Genomic DNA, 17,804 nt, shown 5'->3' on the forward strand with positions numbered 1-17,804 from the left:
AGTCTTCCCCATCCTAAGGGAAAGGGGCAGCACGGACGGCATGCTCAGAACCATGTTCCTGCCAAACTGAAGGCTGAACAGAGCCTTTCCCCACCAGAACCCTGCTTGGAGACCCCTGCTCAGGTACGTTCGGACCCGTCCTCCACCCCCCGAGGGGCTGCTCCAGGCAAACGGCTCAAACAGGGTTCATTTAGGGTACCACCAAGCCAGTTTATTGCTCTCCGGTTTTTCTTCTGGCTGAAGTTCTTTGGAAAACACAGCCTGAGTTTGCAGGTAACATCAGGGTGACCAAACCACCTACTCCCAGCCAGCCAGACCCCAGATCTGACTCTGCCATAAAGCCCCGTGGGAGGTCTGCAGCCACAGAAAGAGCCGGGGGTCAAAGTCCCAGCTCCTGACTCTGGTCTCATGCTTTAATGTCACCCTCTGATTCGGAGGCTCTGACTTATCCCGGCAGAGATCAGGCCACTGCCGCTCACCACCATGAGTGTCATTACTTGGGTGTTGTGGCGTGGGCGGGCTGGAGGTTCGGCAGGTCGCCTGGTGCCCAACCTCGGGTGCCTGGGGAGCACGAAGGGCTCAGGGAAGAGCCACCCAGGAGCCTGCTCTCCTCTGCAGTGAAGGTGAGGCCATGTAGGTCTTGAAGGAACCTTCCTCGCGCTGCTTTTGGAGGCACAGGTGACCGCAAATCTCCGAGAGCTTCCACTGGGACACCACCAGTCTCAGCTCTTTACAATATTAAATCAGCTGAACTATGCTTTTTTTTTCCACCCATCTGGCTAGAAACTTGGGCTGAAGCAGGAGAGCTGGCAGTGAACTGGACCAAACCACCAGAGACGTGAGCTGGCCCTGCCAGGAAAGGTCGGGGGGGGGGTCTACAAACCCCGGGGACCAAGGTGTCTGGAAACCTTGCAGGCTGGGGACAGCCTGGGTTGGGTCCCTGCTGTGCCTCAGCCCTGTCGGGAGCTCCCCCTCCCCGGCAGGCTGTGCAGACCCGCGGGCCCTGCCTCCGGGGGGGCACCCCGTCCCCTGCCGGGACACCCTGCTCGCTCCCCGCACCGTGCCTCCCTCACAGGGCCCTGCCCGAGGTCCATCCCCAGGCCCGGGCAAAAGGACCCACGGCACAGCGGCCCGTCCCATGTCTCTAGAGGCCGCCCGGGGGGGGTCCTGCACCGGCCGCAGGGGTGCGAGAGGCCGCGAACCGGGGCTGCCCAGCCAGGGAGCGAGCGCTTCGCGCGTGAGGAGTTCTGGGCCCTGCCGCGGCCCGTAGGCCGCCTCTGACCCGGAAGTGGACGGTGGGAGCGTCGGGACATTTAAACGGCGCGGAGCGGCGCGGCGGGGGGAGCGGTGTGGCCGGTGAGTGGTGGGGCCGGGTGCGGTGTCCCCTCCGCCAGCCCCTTACCGGGGTCCCGGGCAGGGGGAGGGAGCGGCTCAGGGGCCCTGTCAGCCCCGCGGCAGCGTCGCCGTCGTGACGGGGAGCCGGGCCCGGCGCTTTGCCGGCTCGTCCCGGGGCCAGGGCTCGTCCGGCGGGCGCGGTGCGGCCAGCTCCGGTTTCGGGCGGTGGTAGCCCGGGCCGCGTTCCCGAGCGGGTCGGGGCCGCTCCGAGCGGGAGCGGTGGCGTTGGCCCCTGGCAGGGGAGGCGGCGGGCGAGGGGCTGCCCCCGGTCCCGAGGGTGCGGGGGGAGGTCCCGCCGCCCCGCTGCCGGTCGTGCTCCCGGTGCTGGAGCCGGCGCGCCCACCCTCGCTGCTGTGCGCCGGCCGGGGCGCTCGGGCACCCCCAGAGCCCCGTGTCCAGCGTGGCGATAGGCGAGCGGTGAAGGCCAGAGCCGCTCTTCAAAAGCGGCCGGGTGAAAATAACAGGGGCGGCTTTCATCCCGGGCCCAGCTGAGCGAGCATCCGTCCTCGGTGCTTCCTTCCCGGCATTTCCCTCTTCCGCACCGCTCTCCCGCCTGGGATGAGGCCAGGCCAGGCGGGTGTACCTGGTACCCAGCTCTGCTCCGTCCCTGCTAGGGAGCTGTCAATTTCTGGTTGCCCGCGGAAAACTAATAATGAAGCTGTCATACGTGGGGGCTTGTAAGTCTTTTTTTTTTTTTTTTTTTTTTAACATCTCTGCTCCACTTGCTAACTGTTAATGTGATTAAAGTTGCAGAAATTACAGTGGAGACGAGATGCGAATGTTTATTCTTTACTTGTAAATAAAGATGGCAAACTCCTGTATCCTGGAACCAGTGTTTGGAGAGCAGTCTCACTGGCTTTTGTAAATGTTATCTACTTCTATTGAATTGGCAAAGGGAGAGGGTGACGTTAAAAGAAGGCTTGCCGTAGACCTCCCCGTGAGAGGGTTTTGTAATAGTGCTGTAGCAGGTCAGTCTATTAGAAAAGTTTAGCTATTGGCCAGCGCTGATGGAAAATCTTAGGAACAAGAATCACAAACCACACAAAGAATTTTTCCTATTTATTCAGGGATTTTTAATTTTTGCTTTAGTATTGTGAAGCCTGTTCACATCCGTGCTCAATTACTTAAGTAAATCTCGCTGCAGCACGCGTTGTTTCTCCGAAAGGGCCAGAGCAGGCTCTGAGGAGGAGCTGGCGCTGCGGTCCTTGGTCCCTGCCGGATGGTGCCCCGTTCCCAGGCAGCGTGTGCACAGAGGAGACCGCCTAGGTACTTATCCTCTGTGCAACTGAAGCAAAAGGGAGAAGAGGGCTGGGTAAGGGTAAGGACGACAAAGAAAAATTCCAATCTTGGTGTGAGTAGGGAAGGGAATATAAATTTATTTTCTGCTGAGCTATGTATTCTGTCCTGCCAATACCTCTGTGCTTAGAGAAGTGAAGAGAAAGAAGTTCAATGGACAGTATCCTTATTTTAGCGTAGAGTCGTAGAGTCCAGTGCCCACCAGTTCTGGCACAGAAGAGATGGCAGCGAGCCCTGAAGCTCTCAACATACCAGCTGGTGTGAAGTTTAGCTGTTCAGTTTTTCAAACATGTCTTGAAGGAAAAAACGGTCATTTTTGTGAAAATCCGCAGAAAACAGCAGTTGCACTGGGCTCCATTGTCAATGTATTTTTATATTCCTCTCTGATGTTACGTGCAGCAAAAATCATTGCTATGTCCTGTCTGTAGCTATAATTTACTTTAATAGTAGCTGAGGACAATTTCCTAGATTGTTTGGCTCCAAAAACTTTCATCTGAAACAGGATTGAAAGATGCTTGATCTACTTAAGTTCCACACTCGTGCAACAAAGGTGGAGGCATAATGACATCTACAGAAGCTGGTGCTGGATGGGGTGGCAGCCAATGTGTCTCAATCACTAAGAATTATGAGCTCCTGCAAGACAGTTAGTTGTGCTAGGGAATTTATTTTATTTCCATCGCACTGGGAGTGAGTTTATGGCTAGAAAGTCAAGCTGAAATGGTTGGGCTTCATATTTGAAACAAATGTTCTATATAATCCAGAAGTGTCAGTCGCTGTGGGGGGAGGTAACAGGCAATGTATGCTTGTTACTGCAACGCTGAAGCACTTTGGTGAGGATGCAGTTATTTTTGAAGACTCCGGGATGAACACGACAAGATTTTGCTTCCGATAGCCACTAAACTGATGTGTCTGGTACAGCCTGTCAGTCACTGCCTTAATGTACCTGGCTTTTTCAAAGGCAAGGAGGAGCAGGTTAAAGGAATCCCTTATATTTGAGTTGCCAGCCTTGGGGCAAAAATCCCTGGTTTGTGTGGTGTATGGGCAGATACGGCTTACGGGCTGTGGTCACTCCTTGGTCACTGACAGGGATTCGGTGCAGGCCAGACGTTGAGTACGCAGTGAAACCCCTTTCCCCCCAGTGGAGTGACTTACCAACCTGGAATTTCTGCAAAGATCCATGCATTCTCATTTAGTACATTTTTGTGTCTTTTAGCGTAACCAATTATTTGACACTTTGTTTCAAGAAAATAACCCTTTTTCCCCTGTGTCTGTTTATAACTCTTTGAAGTTTGAGCCTTTTACTGCGCTATGGATCAGCTGGGCTATGTGAGAAGTACTGCTTCTGCGCAAGGTGCCAAAGAGGGATTGAGCAAGCCTGCTGCTCCCCAGAAGAACGCTTACGCGAGGCTTGTGCAAAAACACCACAGTGGCCGATTCCGGTCCTATTTGAATCACATTGCACAGAAGATGCAGCTAGAAGAGAGCACCTCCAACGACCCCAGCTCGGATCTGGACCCGCCCCTGAGGAGAGGTCTGGTGAAGGATAATCCAGCCAGGAATGGGTTGAGTGTGCACAGCTATTCACCGATCAGAACGTCTCACCTGGAACAGCCCATGCCTGGGGGATTTGAGAACGATAAACCCCATGCCGCGCTGAGCAGATGTCCTCATAAAAAAAATGCCATTGCTAGCCCAGAAGGAGACTTGGAGTTGGAGGAAGACTATTATGTCTATCAGCGTGGAGCTGCAGCTGAGTTGCTAAATATGAGTGATGCTCTGGGTGGGAGAGTGTCAAACAGCCTGAGACACCATGCAGCTCTGCAGAAGTCTTCTGGTTCTGATGAAAAGGACGAGGAGGACATGTGGAGGAAGAAACATAAGAAACGAGGCAGGTGTCCTGCCGACACAGATACAGCAGCTGGACGCTTGTTGACTGAGCAGTTTAGTGAGGATGTGCTGGCATTAAATGCCAGGAAAAACAATCACTTGTCTCCAGGTCAAGTCCAAGGTGAGTTCATGATAATGAGCTGTTTGCTCCACTTGCTACAATTACTGTGGAATTGAATGTGGTGTGTTAGTCAGGAATGAGTTAACATGAGCCGGTTCTACTCTACCCGAGTTAGTCAGCCCTTAGTTACCTGTGGGTGGCTTTGTCCCGATTTACAAGTAAGCCATCCGGCATGTGCAAATGGCTTCATGTGGAGCCAGCTTGGTGCTGGCAGGGCCTAATCCCCTGGCCTAGGCTCTGTGAATGTGGCTGTGCTGCTTCCAGGATCAGCGCAAGACTAGGAGAGCCCAATTTCTGTGGTGTAGAGTCCAAATTAACAAGGCTACTGGATCTGAGCTGACTCAGGGCAGAGTCACGCTTTCCTCTGCATTGCCTCTTTGGATCTGGAGTGCTGGTTTGCCTTTGTGGAGGGTCCAAGTCCATCTAATTCTCAGGAGCTAAGGTGCCTGTGTAATATCTAATTCCCGATACAGAATGTTGACTCCAGTAAATTTTGCTGCTAGTAGCAAAGAGACCATGTCTTGCGGTAATAAAGTGAATGTGTCTCTTAAACATGATATTCAAGGCAAAAAGCCCACTTATGGAGATAAATAAAATTATTTATTTTTAAAAAAAGGCCCAAAATACAGCATCAACAAGCAACCAAAGCCAGGCAGTTTGAATCTGATCTCTCAGTATAATGGGTTAAAACTTCGTCTGAATGATATTTATGATGAAATACTTGGATAGCCTGATCTTATGAGCTACTACTGGAGGAACTCGTAAATGTCACCATATTAAATTCTCTGTAACAAGTAGAAAAGAGATTGATTTCTCAGCTGGGTAAGATGGGCCTGAGGCCTATCACAGCTCTTGGATTGGAAATCAAGTAAATGTTTAACTAAATCAATCTACAAAACTGTGCCCTATCGCTCAGGAGTGGCAAGTAATATGCTTTTTACAGGGCTTGCGGTATTTTGGAGGCTGAAGTTAGTAAACTTTCATGAGTTCTTGTAAGACAGATCATAGTTAGAGATTTAATGCAAGCAGATTATTCTAAACTATGTTGATGAGCTTGATTTTTTGGAGGTTTTTTTTTTCTGGCATGCTTCATTGCAACACTGTTTATTATGCTAGCCTGTTGTAATAGGCTTTGCTACCTTTCACCCTTCAGCTTTTGGAGAGTGGGGAAGAGCACCTAACAGATATGGAGAATCTAGAAGGCTTATAGTTTGTAGCCATGAAAACAGTAGGTGTCTACGTGGATTTTAGTCTAAAATAAAAATAACCTGGCTTTCAAAAGGAAGCACCCACAGTTCCCTCCTGCTCTAGCTGGGAGTGGGGTTGCACAAACCCTTTGAAAACTGGTTGTTTGTTTAGTGTAAAGAGCTAGAGCAGAAAATGTTGACCCTCATGTTTGACCTCCCAGGTGGAAAAATCATGCTGTGGGTAAGATTATTAGAAAATTATTTGCTTAACAGTGACATTCTTCCTCTTCTTCCCTCTGCATGCCTCCCTAGCCACGCTTCTGTGTAGCTGAGACTGGTTACTTTCCAGAACACTTGCAGGGACATAAAAACAGTGTCTTGGGGAAGAAAGAAATAAGAAAAAAAATTATGTAATTTGATTTGGAGAAATGTCTTTTCTGCTGTTCAGTTTGAGTACATTGTAGTATTCTTGTTTAAGTGAAATGAAGGTTTTACAGTATGCAAGCGCTTAGGTATAAGAACTCACACATCACAGTCCCGGATTAATATTTTCGCACTTCAAAGCTTGTCTTTCTCTCTTGATGCTGATATAAGTCATTACTTTCCATAGGCAGGTGTCTGGTTTGATCAGTTTAAATCAAGGCTTGTGAAACTGTGAGGGCAAGAATTGCTTCTGTCATAGCGATGAGGCATATCATCTTTTCAATAGTGACATTTCCTCACAAATTAACTCTGTTCGGGCTGATGTAGGCTTTCCAAAAGGCTCTTTGAGCTAATCTCAAAGCCAAGCATCTCTCTTTGTATTGCTTCATTTCATTGTCCTCTTCTTAACAGCTCTTCAGCTCAGGCTTAGCCATGGTCAGGTTTGCAATGATCCTAAAACTGAAACTGCTGAAATTGAAGGCAAACATGGAGGGCTGAGAAAACCTTTTGAGTGCCCTGGGGCAGGCTGTGGGCAGCAAGGGGTTGGTCCTTGTTAGTGTCCTTCCAGTGGTGCAGCAGTTCCTGTGGTCTTGAGGGAAAGCAGAGTGGTTTGTGGAGCCCCAAGCAAGTGTTGCTGAGCCCTGGAGCTCACGGCCGATGATGTGTTGCTGTCCATGAGAAGCACTGAGGATTGCCTTTGTCATTCTGTACTGTAGGGCCCCAAGGGGGAGGCTTAGGGGATAGTAATAGTGTCATAGCAGATAGCTAGGAGTCTGACCATGGCAGTGTCTTCTAGTGTTTCATATAGTAACTGCTTCTCCTAAGTGTTGGAATCTTTGTAGTTGAGAGAGCTGAGTGTGAACAGAACTCCATTGTCCCTTGTCTGAAACATGTGACTTAGTAATGAAACTGCAGCTTGGATTCACTCTGCGGTATGAGCACTCTTGGATCTGGGAAGATGAAGCTGCGTATAGATCCATTCCACATTGTTGCTTCTTTCTGCGCAGCTATAACTGCTGCAAGGAGAATTGCCATAAAGCCTCCTGTTCTAAAGTTTCTTCTCAAACAAAGGCCAATAAGACAAAGTAATCCTAAAATGCCACTTTAAATTGCGATGCTTACAGTTTTTCATCTAATACAATTTATCTACTGGTATTTTTCCTAAATCTCCAGTCCACTAGGTTCTTTGGGTGCTAAAATTTGGTTAAACTACCTTAACAGAAAGCCTTTTATGAAGTCCTCTGCGTTGTTTTCTGGTTTTGATCAAAGGCTCCAAGGGTTTTCCCACTTCAATCCAGAGTTAGTCATCAAAATCTCTTTTCAAACTGACTGATGTTTCTGTCATAAAGGGTTTAAAACCCCCTTTTCCTTGAGGACAGAAGTACTGACTCTTTCTGCAGCATCTGTCTGTCATATGCTAGCAGTTGAGATTTGCACGGCTGCTAAGTGGAACTTCATCTTAAATATCTGTGATGCATTGCTTTATCAGTAAGTAGTTTAGACCAAGCGGCGTGTTTTATTCAGGATAGAAAGGTTTCAGTTGCTTTTTGACTACATGCATTCTCAGGCTGTTTTTGAGGGAATGTTGCTGTTTGATAGCACATTCCTGAGTCTACTGGAAATCCTAAAAACCAGACATCTACAGAAGACAACTGTGCTCCAAACGTGGAGCGCATCATGGTCTTTGGGAACACCATCTCCTGGCCGCACTTGGTTTCAGAGGATCTCAGGAGTTTAGAATACCTGGGAGTGAGGTGGCTTTACTGATGCTGAAAGCTTGGATGGAGTAGAATGCTTGTGAAGGCTGATTGCTATGAAATAGGTTCAGAGTCTGCAGGGCTGGATGTACATTCTCGGTGTGTATCTGCAGACATCCTCCTTGGGAAGAACACCACCCCGGGCTTTGCTAGCTAGCCTCCTGAGGCTCCTCTCGCTAAAAGCTTTACGGCTTTATGATGTGATGGAAGTATCTTGTCCATCTGTCGGGGTCAGCATGCACCCTGAGGAGAAACAGACAATTCCTGGGTAACAACATGCCTCATCTGAAATGGCGTAAGATTTCCACGGCCCTTTCTGATTTATCATCTGTCTGACACTTGGCATTTATTTGCCCAGCCTGTGGTGCTTAACCAACTTGGGCAGCGTCCATGGAGGAGTGTTGCTGGCAAGCCGGCCGGTGTTTAGCATCATAGCTTTAAAAACAATTGTTGCTGTTGGATGGCAGTGTTGTGTTTGTGGCTGCAACCCTGACATTTAAAAGGTTCAGGATAGGTAAAGGAAATGTCCTGGAATGGCTTTCCTGCATGTTTGATGGGCAAGAAATACCGGTCTTAACAAGATGGCAGAATCTTAGGGGTTTTGTCTTTCCATCATATACTGCAGTAAATTTTGTATTTGCCTTTGTTTCTCTGGGGGAACTTCGGAGGAAGAACCACAGCTTCTGCTTTTCCCTTCTTGTAAGACAAATTTAAGATAATGCTGCTTTTTAGTGGTGAGCCTTCCAGTTCTTGTGTAGTGAAATTCAGTACCGAAGAATGCTGTTATCTCCGTGTCTGGCATCAGTAAATATGAGCTAGTGATCTAGTAAAGGCCACAGAATCAGCCCAATAAATGGAGAATGCTGGTTGCTGTGGAAATCTTTACAACGTAGCTCATCTTGCCAGGTCCAATGTAATGTTCCTTAGATGACGTTAATCATAGTAATAAGATATGGGAGAGGAGGGAAAACTGGATTTAGTGTATGGCCCCATCTGAGAGACACATGAAAAATAGAATGCTCCTTTCTCTAATGCTTTAGCAACGTCATCACAAACATAAATTTCTTTCTTGCTTTTGATAGAAAAAAATTGTTGCATTCCTGAACCTTGTGCAACTAATGTTTTTGGCTAACATCAGCTATAGTATGTGAGTTAATATCTGATGTATCCTCTCTTGGGGAGATGAGATCCTGCTCTTACAGGGACTGTGGTTTTTGTTTGTGATCTAATAACTGTCTTCCATGCCCTGTACCAGAGTCCTGAGCACAGCATGGTGCAGCGAGACCAAGTTCTGCAACAGGAGCCTTTGCATTTGGCAGCAAAGCTTTAATCTCCATGAAGTAGCTTCCTGCACCTGCTAGTGGCCACCTGAAAATGTTCATCAGTGGAAATACTTGTTGCTGTTAACTTGCTATATATTTTTTTTTTTTTAAACTCTCTTTGGCTCCCATCTCTGAGGTTAAGCCTCCATGATGTAGCTCAGGTAACTATGCTTGTCAGTGTGATATTGGTCCCAGGACAATAATAGGCTAGTAGAAGAATTGAATTAATTTTTAAATTAGTTTTGAGTATTTTCTTTAATGTGACGTCATCAAATTATGCAACAAAGGTCCTGTTGAGCTTCTTCAGTGTCAATTTCTTATGAGGTTAGGAGTTTGAGGATAAAGGTGTGAGTATGAGGGCTGGTGTGTTAGCATAATAAAATCACAGTGCGCGTGTGTAGTGGTTTAAAAGCTGTTTAGCTGAACTAATTAAATGCAGCAATAATTTGAGAATAGTTACCAAGCGTGTCTGGTTTCTGCAGTGCCATATTCTGCCCCTGTGCTGTTTACTACTTCTGTCAGTCATCAGGAAGAGAACATACAGGTGGGATTGAAAGTTTTTTTGGATGACTTGAAGACTATAGGGAGTATTGAATAATGAGGGCAGTTACTGGCAGCCGTCTGGATCACTTGGTGGACTGGGGGCAGGCAAAACAAAATCCATTTGTTGGGCTAGTGTAGAACCATACCAGCAGTGTGAGGAACCCCGTGTGGGAAGCAACAGCTTGGAAAAAAGTTTTGAGCTTTTGATGGATTAATCAGCTGAACATCCCTCTCTTGTAAGATGTGGCCAAAAGGGTAATGTATGAGCATGGGAGTTGGAAGATGGAGTATGGGCTGCGTGTGTCTGGCACGGCGGCAGCAGCAGCTTCTGGAGTATTGTATCCTGTGGTGATGCCCTCTGTTCGAGGCGGATGGTGATGAATTGACGCATGCTCAGGGGACGGCCACAAGGAAGATTAAAATGCTGGGATCATGAGTGAATGATCTGAGGAACCCTGCTTTACTTATCAAAGAGATGCTTGGGGGAAGGGAGCTTTCAGTAAATTGCCTACATGGGGAACAGATGTTCAATAATAGGCTACTCAGTTGAGCAGATGATGATGTAACACATCTGAGGCTAAACAAATCCAGGTTTTAAATACAGCACAATTTAGCAGCAAGAGTGAATGACCATTGGAACAGTTTTACCAAGGCTTGTGGTATGTGGGCTGTCACTGGCATGTTTAAAAGCCCTGATAATGAATTTTGCTCCTGAAATATGCTGTAGTTCAAAAGAGAATTTATTTGAAAAAGCCCTCTATCCTCTGCTATTGATGGGGTCGGTCAGCCCGCACACCCCAGTCGGCTCTGAGCTGTTGTTCAGATAATCTCTGAAGTGTCTGCTTCACTGTGGGTACCCAGGTAGGTAGGACAGATGCTTTGCACCTGGCTTCAGTGGCTAATTCTGATTCCTCTCCAAGCCATGGCTGCTGCAAGGCTTTCACCACTGCCCCACTCTCCAGCCTCTGCTTCTGCCTCTGCTTCTGCCTCTCCTGTCCCATGAGGTGTTAATCTCTGGCTCTCCCACCTCAAGCCCCTTGCTGCCTAGCTCCATGAAGTGCTGTGGGCTGCATGTTCCTAACTCCCTCTTGTGGGAAATCTGAGCTATGGAGAGTAGAAACTTGGCTGGGGCAGGATGGAAAACAAAATGTTGGGGTCTCTTGTGTAAAATAATGTCTTTTGTGACAAAAATAAAAATTTCCAGGGTGCTGAAGGAAAATGTCAACACTGGCAGCTGCAGCCCACAGATGTATGGGGTAGGTCATGCCTTGGAGAATATTTCAGGCTCTCTACAGATACAAGCCTGCAGCAATAATGCATTTTTGTTCAGTTTGTATGTTTTTAGGCAGTTTTCCCCCGCAGTACTAAGGGCCGTGAGTTATGTGTCGACTACCCTGAATGGGCAGTATGGGGAACAGTTCGTCAGCAAATTGTCTTGTTCTGCAGCACATTTGGTAACCTCAGGATATGTATGAACCTGAAAGCAGTTCTTTCATTTCTTCAGCTGTTAATGTCTTCTAGTATGTTAGCACCTCCTGTCAGGTATTTTGCCTTTCAAAGCCTGTTGACTTCCTCTGATCTTCAGGAAATTTGCTTCCCTCAAACTACTGAAGCCCAAACAAATCAAAGAGAACTTCCGCAGTACTATGCTTTTAAAGTGTTTTTCTTGAAGTGTTGAAGAAGCCTTTTTACAGTGTAGTTTCTGGATAAAACAAAGAGCAAAAGGTATTGTGGAAGATGGTTTGGGAGGATGGAAGGAGGAGGGGGCAGTGAAAGCAGCCCTGACCCACATCCCGACGCAGGAGTGGAAGCTTGGAGGAGTGCAGTCATCAGGCGGAGTAGGTAGTTAGGAGGTCACGAGCAGGGTGGAGCAGGTTCACAGAGAGTCCTGAAAACCAGAAGAGCTCTATCCCCTCCCTGACAACGCCGCTGTGCTGCTGCACGCTGCTGGAACACGGTAACTATTTTGATAAACTTTTAGTCTATTGCTACTAAATGAGTTTCATCACCAACCCTTAGTTCAGAGTCTGGAATGGTATCTTTGGCTCTTGTACTCATGTAGTATTCCTACAACAGAAACCCTGCTGAGGAATTGAATAAAACCGCAATTACTGTCTGAGTTACTGAAGAAAGAATCCTGCAAGCATCAGGATGCTTGGAAGTGTTTTGGAAGAGGAATCATGGTGTCGTGGGCACATGATCTTGGTGGTTGGGAGCGGTTTCCACAGCATTGTTTTCTGCAGCAGAAAGAATCCATTGTGCATTTTTCTTCATTTCAGTTTTTCAAAGCATAGGCCATTTCAGAAAGCCAAAGTCAACCAGAACACTTTCGTTTTCCCTAGTTCCATATCGAAATCTAGGGACATGCCTAGTACATGTGTGTACTAGTATATGTGCAACTAGTAAATATATGTACTAGTGAATACGTGCAACTTAAAGCAAAAGAGCAGTGGTGACATGTCCTTCCCACCTCATTTCCATGGGTCTGGAAATGAGCATCTGTCCCTGCTCCTGACTTTTCTGGGTATCTGGACATGCCACTTCATTTTCTTGCTGCCCCCATCTCTAAGTGGAGGTGTTTCTTCCTCAGTGGCATGTTGTAAGAATGCTCAATGAATCTTTCACAATGAATGCTATAGTGGCACAATCACGCTCATGGCCCTGTGAACTTACTCATAAACCATGACAGCCTGTATTTCCCCATCCAGGAGTCAGCAGACTGAGGGCCAGGCTGCCTTTCTGCAGCCAGCTTGTCTCCCTTGTGGCAAGGATTCCCTTTGTGCTTTTTTTTTTCTTGGACTTTCAACTCTTCTGTGCAAATTTTGTCAGACTTTCTGCCAAAAATGTTTAGAGAAGCATCTTCTCCAAGAGGCAGGGAGAGAGAGAGCAATGAATTTGTTCCCAGGTGCATGGGTGGCTCACAGCGGGACCGTGTCTTGGTGCGTGAACGTGGTTGCACTGGTAGACAAGCTGCTGGCTGGCACAGGCGGAGGAGCTGTGTTATGTTGTGCAGGGTTGCTCGTAACCAGTTGGGCAGCTGCTAGAGGAACTGGTTCCTTTGAATCACTATTGAAATCACATTTAAGAGCTGTGAGGAAAGACCTTCCCTTTAAGCGCTGTCTTCTCACTCTATTTTGATTTGTCTAGATGGTGGAAAGCTACAGCTCAGATTTAGCTGTGGTTAGGCCCTGGTGGCCCATCATAATGGGTTAATTGGTGGAGACTGGTGGGCATGGGAGCTAGTTCTGGCAGCTGGATTGCAATACATCATCCACTTGGTTCAGGGCATTTGCATAGAATTTACATTTTAACCGAGCCCGTGGATGTAAATGTAGGTCTGCATTGTTTCTCTTCTTTGAATGACTGTTTAATTAACTTTACACTTAATTATGCCATCTGCCTAAATCCCTACAGAGCTATCATATCGCCATCCTTTTCCACTTCCACCAAGATATTCCCTTTCCTGGAAGTTTGCCCTGCTTTTCAATCATTAAGAATTTCAAATAATTCCCACCCTTAGTTATTTTTTGAGGAGGACTCACAGCAGCGTTGTAAGATCTCCCTTTAGCTTGTGGTCAGGATTGGACTGAGCACAGGAGTGTGCTGCAGAACCTCCAGTTTAGGTTTCTTTGAGTTTACATTTCATCAGGGAAGAAGGATCTCTTTTTTATTTGCTTGTGATAAGAAGAATGTGCTCTCAGGCTTTCTCTTAGACCCCGGATCGAGCCTTCCACATTTATCTCCTGAAAGTCTCTTTGCTGCAATGAAACCTCACTGAACTGATAATGTATCTCAAAGTCTTGCCTTTCCACTCCTACATCGCTAATGAATTCTTTCCCATAACATCCTCATTTCTCTCTATTGCTTTATCTTTAATCTTGAGCTATCTACTTTATTGAACTGGTTTGCTTCAAGATATTGTAAAATGCACGGAGGTGGTTCTGTTCCAAGGCTATCTGCGAGCTCAGAACTGATTTAATTCATGCTGCGAGCAGTGCTGAAGCACGGCTGTTCCTAGCACAGGCTGGAGCGGAGCTGAGCTCACAGGGAGTGTGGTGGATGGGGTTTGGTCCTGTTTGTGTTTTAGGGCTCTAGCACAGAGCTTTACTTGCGATATCTTCCAAGGAATGTCTTTTTTTCTTCCTGGTACAGAACTCTTTCCCTGAGCAGCTATACCAACAGCTGTCTGTGTATTTCCTTTTAAAAGAAAATAGAACAAAAAAAGTACTTGGCTGTTACCATTAGTGAGACATTTAATCTCTTAAATCTGCAAAATATTTTGCAAAACATAAATAGCTAGTTACTCTTGGCCCGTCTATGACCAGCGTGTTTTGTTGACATAACTTGCATTTGAGATCACTTCAATGGTGTTTGTTGGTTTTGCCTGTTGTTTTTGCCTGTGTGTGGTAATTTGATCCCGGATATTGTAGTAGTCATTTAAGTGCTTGGAGTTTTTGAGTTAGTCACTTATATAATATGGCATATACTGGATGTCACTGGTGTGTTAGAAATGAAAAACAATCTAACAAATGTGTTTTGGCTTTTAAAATTTGAAAGGAAGTTATTTTGGAGGCTTCTTTGAGCAGCAGAAAATATCAAATAGCTTTTAAATTGCCCGTTTAAGCATATGAAAGGGAATCCTCGCATGGGGATCCTAGCAAAACTGCCCTGATGCTAATGCAGTTGGTAATGGCAAAGCATGCTTTTGCTTGTAGGGTTTATTTGACTTTGGAGAATGAAACAAATAGTTGCCTTTGGATTGTTTTGGGGCTATGTAGGATTTGGGATTTTTTGGGTTCTAGACACCTTTGCAAAACATGACAGAGTTTCTGTCAGCTAAACTCTTGTGTTGAGGCTGTTAATGTGCCCTGTTACACATCCGCATCCATAGTGGCTCATCAAGCTGCAGGCAGGACTTCTTGGCAGGTCATGGAGAGTATTCGTTTGCTAAAAGACCAAGTTTGATGGTTTCTAAAATTTACTTTGCCAATTCTGCCAGGAGCCAAGGGCCAACTTGAACTTGTAGATCTGTGAGGTGATGCCTTGGACTGCTACATGATTGGACTCTAATTTCTTGAGTCTCTGGGAAGGATGAGCAGGAACATGCTTTATTTAGCTTTCTTGCCATCCTTAGCCTCGTCTGACTTAAGTGGGAGTGTAGGACTCGGCAGGAGTTGGCATCAGAGTAGTTCTCATTGCCTTTAGTTGATTGGCTTTTGGAGGTAGGGCAATATTGAGTGACCCTTCATGTGGTAGCTGCCATGCCTTCTAGCTTGTTCATGTATCCTTACAGTATTTTTCTAAGTGCATAGCTGGGTTGTGTCTCGAAGGATTAAATGTCAGGGAACCTCTTGGAAGGTTTAAAGGAAATTGGCTTAAGCCATTGAAATGTGTCAGCAATAAAATGAAAGATTGTAGAAATATGAACAAATATTTATTAACTGTGTGTTGAGAGTGTCTCATTAACTGATAACAAATTGTTCTATTGCGTATTACCAGTTCTGAGGATATGCTTCTGCTTCTTCTCACGCTTATGCTAACTGTAAAGCGGGCGTATTTGGAAGATTCCTTTGCATATCTAGATCATGATCTAACGCTGGGAGGCAATGGAAAATCCTCTTAGCAATAGCAGAGTTAGCGGAGGTGTTGATGCCCGGTCATGGACTGATAGAGGTAAGTAGTAGATGGAAGTATTTTGTGTTGGAAAAGTTTGTAACAATATTGTTTCATCCAGTGCTTTCAACATAATTCATTTTTTAAAAATTACATTACATATCAAGATAGCTGTCAGTGGGGTGAGAGTCCTAAACCTGTAGAGGTGTTACCAGCACAATTGTGATGCTCTCACAGCCCTGCCCACCCCAGGGAGCTGGGTTAAATATAAATAATGTAGATGGTAACAAAGCTAGAAGTTTAGTTAGAGGTAAAAATGCCTAGTGACAAGGTAGATGCCCTTTGGCAGGAAAGGGGGAAGCTGTACCAAGATGTCCATATCTTGGAATTCACTTCGATCTCTCAAGTGAAGCTAGTTCTTACTGGATCCTGGATGGGAGATGCCCAATGAGTCATGGATTTGCTGATGACGATTCAGTGAGGAATACTCTCCTTCTCTGCTGGTAGTAATCAAATAGTTTGTCAGATGCTAGAGGGCAGTTGGAAATGTTTTATTTTTGGTGAATAAAATTGAAGGTCTTGGTTCTCTCTTGTGTAAAGCAATATGCAAATTTTAATATAAAATTAAAGACTTTCTGGCCTTGCTAACTTCATGTTTAGTTGAACATTTTAGTTGATTTAGTTGACCATCTAGTTGATCAACTGACTAATAAACATAAACTTAATTAAATGCAGGATTTTTCAAAACCTAAACTATAGATGATTTTGTATAAATTATGTCAAAATAAGCTGATTTAAAACATCTAGCCTCCTCTCTTACTGCAAGCCCAATCAATTATTCTGGGAAGCTGCCTACGTGCGTGGTTTTTTTTTTTTTTTTTTTTTCCCCCAAATAATAAAAGATTAATAGTTACTTAGGTTTAAAGACCAAAATATGCCATTTCATGATGTCACTGTTGTGATGGAGATGAAGTATGATGATTTGGATTCTACACTGAGCTCCAGTGCAGCTCAACCAGCTGCTGCTGCCTGCCCACGGGATGCTGGACTGGGCTCCTGGGTTGGAGGCAGCTCCCAGCTCCATCCTTTCTGCTCCTTTTCCTGGTCGCATGTTTCTACTTCCCACAAGTGCTTCCCCGTGGCTAGTTTAAAGTGGTTCCCTGCTCAGCTTGTAGAATTCCTCATCCTATTTAGGTGTCCCTCTGTCACCTCTGTAAGCAGCCTCCTTGCCTGGTACAGCTGTTGGGTTGTTCCAACCTGTCTCCCTCCAGAGGATTTCAGGTAATGAGCAGCCTTTCCTCAAATTGTTACTCCTATATTACTACCCGTCGGAAACAGTGAAACAAATCCCAGGCAAGCGGTGGCTGCATCCATGGAGAGCAGCTCTGCATCACCTTTGCAGCCAGATAAACATCCCCAAATGTGTTGCATTTCCTGTGGGTTGTGAATATTTGTCTCTTGCATTAGAATGGCTCTGTGCTCAAGCTTGAGTGGTTCTGCACATGCAGACACGTTCAGTGCAGTGTGGTTGCTTCAAGGCTCCCGTTAGGATGGATCAACCAACGTCAGCTCTCAGTCACTGCACTTTAGTCTCCCTTCGACTGAAGTTATTTTTTATTTATTATATTTGTTTAGTTATTGATTATTTTAATGCCTAGAATGTGCTATTACTTTGTGTGACATCTTACCCTAGGAGATTTTTTTTTTATCTCTTATAAATAACATGACTGTAACACCACAGAAGAAATGAGACTTCTGACACACCTGGTGCTGGAACAGAGTTTAAGTAAGTTTGTGATAGCAGTTATTTCAGAAGGGATAGTCTCAATATATCATATGCTACCTATAGTGAGGTCAAGTTACTGTTTACTTTGTGGAATGATGTCTATTTATCCATCAGAATATTGATGCTGGGCAGCAGGGACAGCAGGAAAGCCCATCATGAGAAGTATTTCTAACTTCCAATTTTAGGGGACGGGTGTGTTACAGAAACAGATATTGTATCTGGTTGAAATGGATGGCAACCTGTAGTTCTCTTTCTTTTAAAAGGAGAAATACAAGAAATTAGAGTCATGCAGAACTTGGTGCGTTCCAGTTGAATGCTAATTGTGACAGTTGTCTGTGGCTTTGTAGCAGGGCTAGTTTTGTTTAGCTGTAAATGTGTGGGCCGGCGGGGTCAAATACTTATCCAAAGTGGCTGTGTGTAAATTGACTTGCAAGCCAGCTATGTCAAAGCAGAGTTTGTTCATGTGAGTAATTT

At 45.9% G+C, this 17,804-nt stretch overlaps 1 protein-coding gene across 2 annotated transcripts in view; it reads left to right on the top strand.

The window, feature by feature from the left end:
- The first annotated feature begins 1,302 nt into the window (after nt 1-1,302).
- DIS3L2 (DIS3 like 3'-5' exoribonuclease 2) overlaps nt 1,303-17,804 on the top strand; it is a 191,717-nt gene continuing 175,215 nt past the window's right edge. The window contains exons 1-2 of one of the 2 annotated variants that reach the window (XM_086754853.1): nt 1,303-1,356; nt 3,980-4,699. In XM_086754853.1, coding sequence (XP_086610979.1) covers nt 4,000-4,699 — 700 coding nt within the window. In that variant the 5' untranslated portion in view covers nt 1,303-1,356; nt 3,980-3,999. Of the gene's footprint in view, nt 1,357-2,688; nt 2,708-3,979; nt 4,700-17,804 lie in introns of those variants that run through there. The other variant, XM_086754854.1, reaches the window with a different exon arrangement.

This window comes from Chlamydotis macqueenii, chromosome 9 (genome assembly GCF_036417535.1).
Source record: "Chlamydotis macqueenii isolate bChlMac1 chromosome 9, bChlMac1.mat, whole genome shotgun sequence".
Classification (NCBI taxonomy): domain Eukaryota; kingdom Metazoa; phylum Chordata; class Aves; order Otidiformes; family Otididae; genus Chlamydotis; species Chlamydotis macqueenii.